This window comes from Temnothorax curvispinosus, unplaced genomic scaffold (assembly GCF_003070985.1).
Source record: "Temnothorax curvispinosus isolate PA1 unplaced genomic scaffold, ASM307098v1 QBEX01003596.1, whole genome shotgun sequence".
Lineage (NCBI taxonomy): Eukaryota > Metazoa > Arthropoda > Insecta > Hymenoptera > Formicidae > Temnothorax > Temnothorax curvispinosus.
The window spans coordinates 1-4088 of NW_020213376.1; the positions used below are offsets into that span (position 1 = coordinate 1).

General features: G+C 41.7%; 1 protein-coding gene across 1 annotated transcript; it reads left to right on the plus strand.

The window, feature by feature from the left end:
- Window positions 1-2340: 2340 nt before the first annotated feature.
- Window positions 2341-3991, plus strand: LOC112452670 (the record flags this gene model as incomplete). Its single annotated transcript, XM_025012994.1, has 2 exons — window positions 2341-3690; window positions 3839-3991. Coding segments are annotated over exons 1-2 (1503 nt in total), but the record flags the coding sequence as incomplete, so codon positions are not given.
- Between the last annotated feature and the right edge of the window lie 97 nt (window positions 3992-4088).

Genomic DNA, 4088 nt, shown 5'->3' on the forward strand with positions numbered 1-4088 from the left:
GCGGCGAAATTTCGAATGAGGCGACGCGTGAGATAGGCGCGGGTAAAGGCGCGTGTGCGGGGCGCACCGCGTGTGGAGGTTCGAGTGAGACGTCGCTCGGTTATAAATTAAAGCCCGACACGTTCGATGGGAGTGTTCCTCTGCGCGAATATTTAGCACAGTTCAATTTAATTGCGCAAGCGAATGGCTGGGAGGAATCTTCGAGAACCGTGGCTTTAGCCTCGAGCTTAAGAGGGAAAGCGCGTGCCGTGCGGATTAGATGGGTAACCGAATTCGAGAGCCTTCGCTATTCTGAATTAGAGGCTAGGTTAGAGTTGCGTTTTGGCAAAGCGCATAGGTCTCAAACGTTTTACACCCAGTTCACTAATCGGAGACAAAAACCCGGAGAAGATCTGCCCGTTTTGGGAGCGGATTTAGAACGTTTAGCGCGTTTAGCCTATTCGGAATGCTCGGCCGAGGTGCGGGATAAGATTGCGTGCGCCCAGTTCGTTGCGGCCACGGTCTTACATAGGGTGCATTCGGGGAGCACGCTATTAGCACAATTATCGTCCAAAACTGTTCGAGGAGACGCTTTGTGGCGCTGTGATAGTCGATGATGACGTCACTGTAAAGGCAGCGTGACGTCATCACTCGCGCTATTTTCGCTATTATTTTAGGCACGAAATACTATTGGCGCTTAAGCTGCGTTCGGGAAGCTTGCTATCGCTGTCGCGCTATTGGCTCTTCGAACGAAGTTCATAGCGTTTGCGTTTATAGCGTTAATAGCGTCTCCCCGAATGCACCCATACAGGTCTGGACACTCCTATGGTGGGGGTAGGTCGCAGATAGTCGCCAAAAATTGTTTGTCTCTTGGCCGCGAGAGTCGCTGCGGTAGGGTAGTAAACAGAGATAGAAATATAGTCGCTCTCTGTCTCTCTTACATAATTGTACATAACCACATAACGTAGCGTAGCTTGCTATCGAAGATATAAAAAGAGTTGAAAGAGTGACCGAGTCTCATCGAAACGTGAACGTGTTCGGACGTGTTTCGTCCAGAAACATTTTTGAGAACATATCCTACAGTATATTAAAGTTGTATGTGAAAATGCCTAAGTCGTGCGTCGTGCCGAATTGTAAGTTTGTGTATTGTGAGACTTCAAAACGCTCAGTGTTTTGCGTACCAAAAGACGCCAATCGGTACAAACAATGGGTAACAGCTATTCCGGGCATTGTTACACTAAAACCGACACACGTAGTTTGCGACAAACATTTTAAAGAGGAAGATATAATCCGTGAATGGATCAAACGAGACTCGAATGGTCGGATTATCGCTCAGGTAAGTTTATATTGAACAAATTGTACATGTGCAAACAGGATGCGATCTCATATTACATGTGTTATATTGAAGGAACCATACAAGTACCCTCAGCTCAGTAAGTTTGCTGTTCCATCAAAGTTTGATGACCTTTCTACAGCAAAGGATTGCGTTGTCCCATCGACTGAACATTTCGGTCATTTAGCTCCAAAAAAAGTTACGATTGATGATGTCGTTAACTCTGTTGGAAAGTCGTCAGTTGAGGAGTCCGTCCAAATCGCACACGATTCGATAGATCCATCAATGGAATCTGCCGCGTCTTCAAGTGCTACAAGGCAATGGAGCATTTCTGGCGAGTCCGCTGGCTTCATGAACGATTCGGTTCAGCTTATTGGCTCTTCGATCAAGGAATCCTCTGCTGGACCAAGTATTTATTTTACAACTTAAAAAATATAATAGAATGTATAGTAATTACAATATTTAATTCTTTTAATATTACAGCTACCAGCTGCAGTTTTGTGTTGCCAATTGTGGATGGCGCCGAATTGGTTTCACCGATGGAACTTACAGATACTGATCCTCTGGTGACAGGACCGGTAGCACTTGAGGAACCAATCGACATATATACATCCGTTACCACAAGGAAATGTAAGTTACTGAGATGAGTCTTTAATGACTCATAAGTGTGAATCATTTAACACTTATGCTTATAAATCGAGACAAAAAACTTCTTAAAAGAAGATAAATTATAAATTAAACCCAAGGATAAGCTGCAAAATCTAAAAAAAAAAAAAAAACGATAGATAAATAATTGTAATTAATACTGAGATACTTACCTTCACTAGTAATATACATTCATTTGATCAGCTAAAAATCTGAAAAAGAAAAATATACGGATTTTTTATCAATAGTACTTGCTTCATTGTTATATAGATGTAGAAAACGAAAGTGGTCGTACCTATCAAGAGATTTGTAGCAAATTACCTGAATATTGGAGCGTTAACAAGGCACCTGCTACAAACGGAAGAATTATTATATTTACCTACATGATAACGCCAGTCAAGAATGGAAAGCGTTTGCCGGTATCACAAAAATGCGTCATTCTCGACTCGGATAGAAAACTTCAGTTTTACGTTTACGGACGGGACGTTGACTCACAAAAAGCAAATCTTGACGAAACTTTGGAAGGAATCGAAACGCTTCCAAACGTCTTGAACAAATTTAAGGAGATGAACGTTTGCAGTGGCGTCGGCGAAGTTAATATCGATCTTCTTCGAGCTGATACCGTATTTCAAGACGGCATTCAACAGTGGCGCAGCAAAGACTGCAGTCTTCTCTTCAAAAAACGAAGATGCGATAGCTGTATGAAAATGAGGAAACGCATACAGGGCTTAATAACACGGAATAAAAATCGTAAGAAAAATGGAATTTTTCTAAGAAACATCGGTGCTTCGAATTCCATAGAGCGTCGTAACCTCGTAGCGCTGCGATTAAAATGCCGACGTCAAAAATGTCAACAAAATCGAGCTAAAGAACGCGAGAAACATCTGATGAGCTGTCTAAAAAAACAAGAAGAACAAATAGCTAATATGCAAGAGGCAACTTTAGATGAGAAATGCTCTGCATTAAACGTTCCAGCTGCTCAACAATTGGCACTGAAAGAAATCGTAGCCGCAGCGAGCAAGAAAGACACCAAGAGTCGACGTTACAGAGAGGACTGGATGATGTTGTGTATGCTGATGAACATCCGATCCCCGGGATACTATCAGTTCCTGCGGAAAAACAATATTCTGCCACTATTATGCTTAAAATCGGTACGCAGGTATTTATCATTAATTGATATGAAATGCGGCTTTGACGAACGGTTTGCAGAATTACTTAAAAAACATCTTGCTACAAAAACTCTTCTGCAACGACACGGCGTACTGCTGCTCGATGAAATCAATCTACGGAAATCTGTAGCCGTGTGTTCCAAGAATTTGACTTATGTCGGCTTGACAGATTTGGGCGACAACGGGCTGCGATCTTCGGACATAAGCGAACAGGCAACGCATGGTCTAGTTGTAATGTTTCAATCTCTTGCCGATACTTACACGCAGCCAATCGCAGTTTTTGCTTCAAAAAATCCAGTTAAAGGAGAAGAGCTCGCTAAGCTAATTGTAAAAGGAATTATCTATCTGGAGAAGTGCGGAGCGACAATTCACGGTGTTATTGCTGATGGTGCTGCAACAAACCAGAAGATGTGGTCGCTTCTGGATGTTAGGAGTACGATGCAAAACACCAAGACATGGTTCACTCATCCTTCAGACGATGAAAGAAAAGTGTTCGTTTTCTCCGACACGCCGCATGTGATTAAGAACATACGAAATCGACTGTTGAACCAAAAGAAACTGCGGGTAATTTTTTATTTATACTTATTATGCTTTAAAAAAAAACATGTAAAAATTGAGGAACTAGTGGATTGACCCTCTAATAACTGATACATACTACTATTGACAACGTCATAATAACTAGTCTATTACATATATTCTTACTCTTTTATAGCTCAATTCCACGGAGAACTACATTTGTTGGCAATATTTCGAGACGTTGTATGAGCTCGATAAAAGCCATCCAGGAAATGCCCATGCATGTCCAAAAATAACGGAGCGACATGTACACATGGATAACGCATCAAAAATTCGATTAGCGACCCAGGTATATGTACATGTGATTAGTTCGACAAGAAAGAAACATGTTTGTTGTGCTTCTGCTTTATATTCCTAAAAATACTTTGTGTCTTCTAGATCTTTAG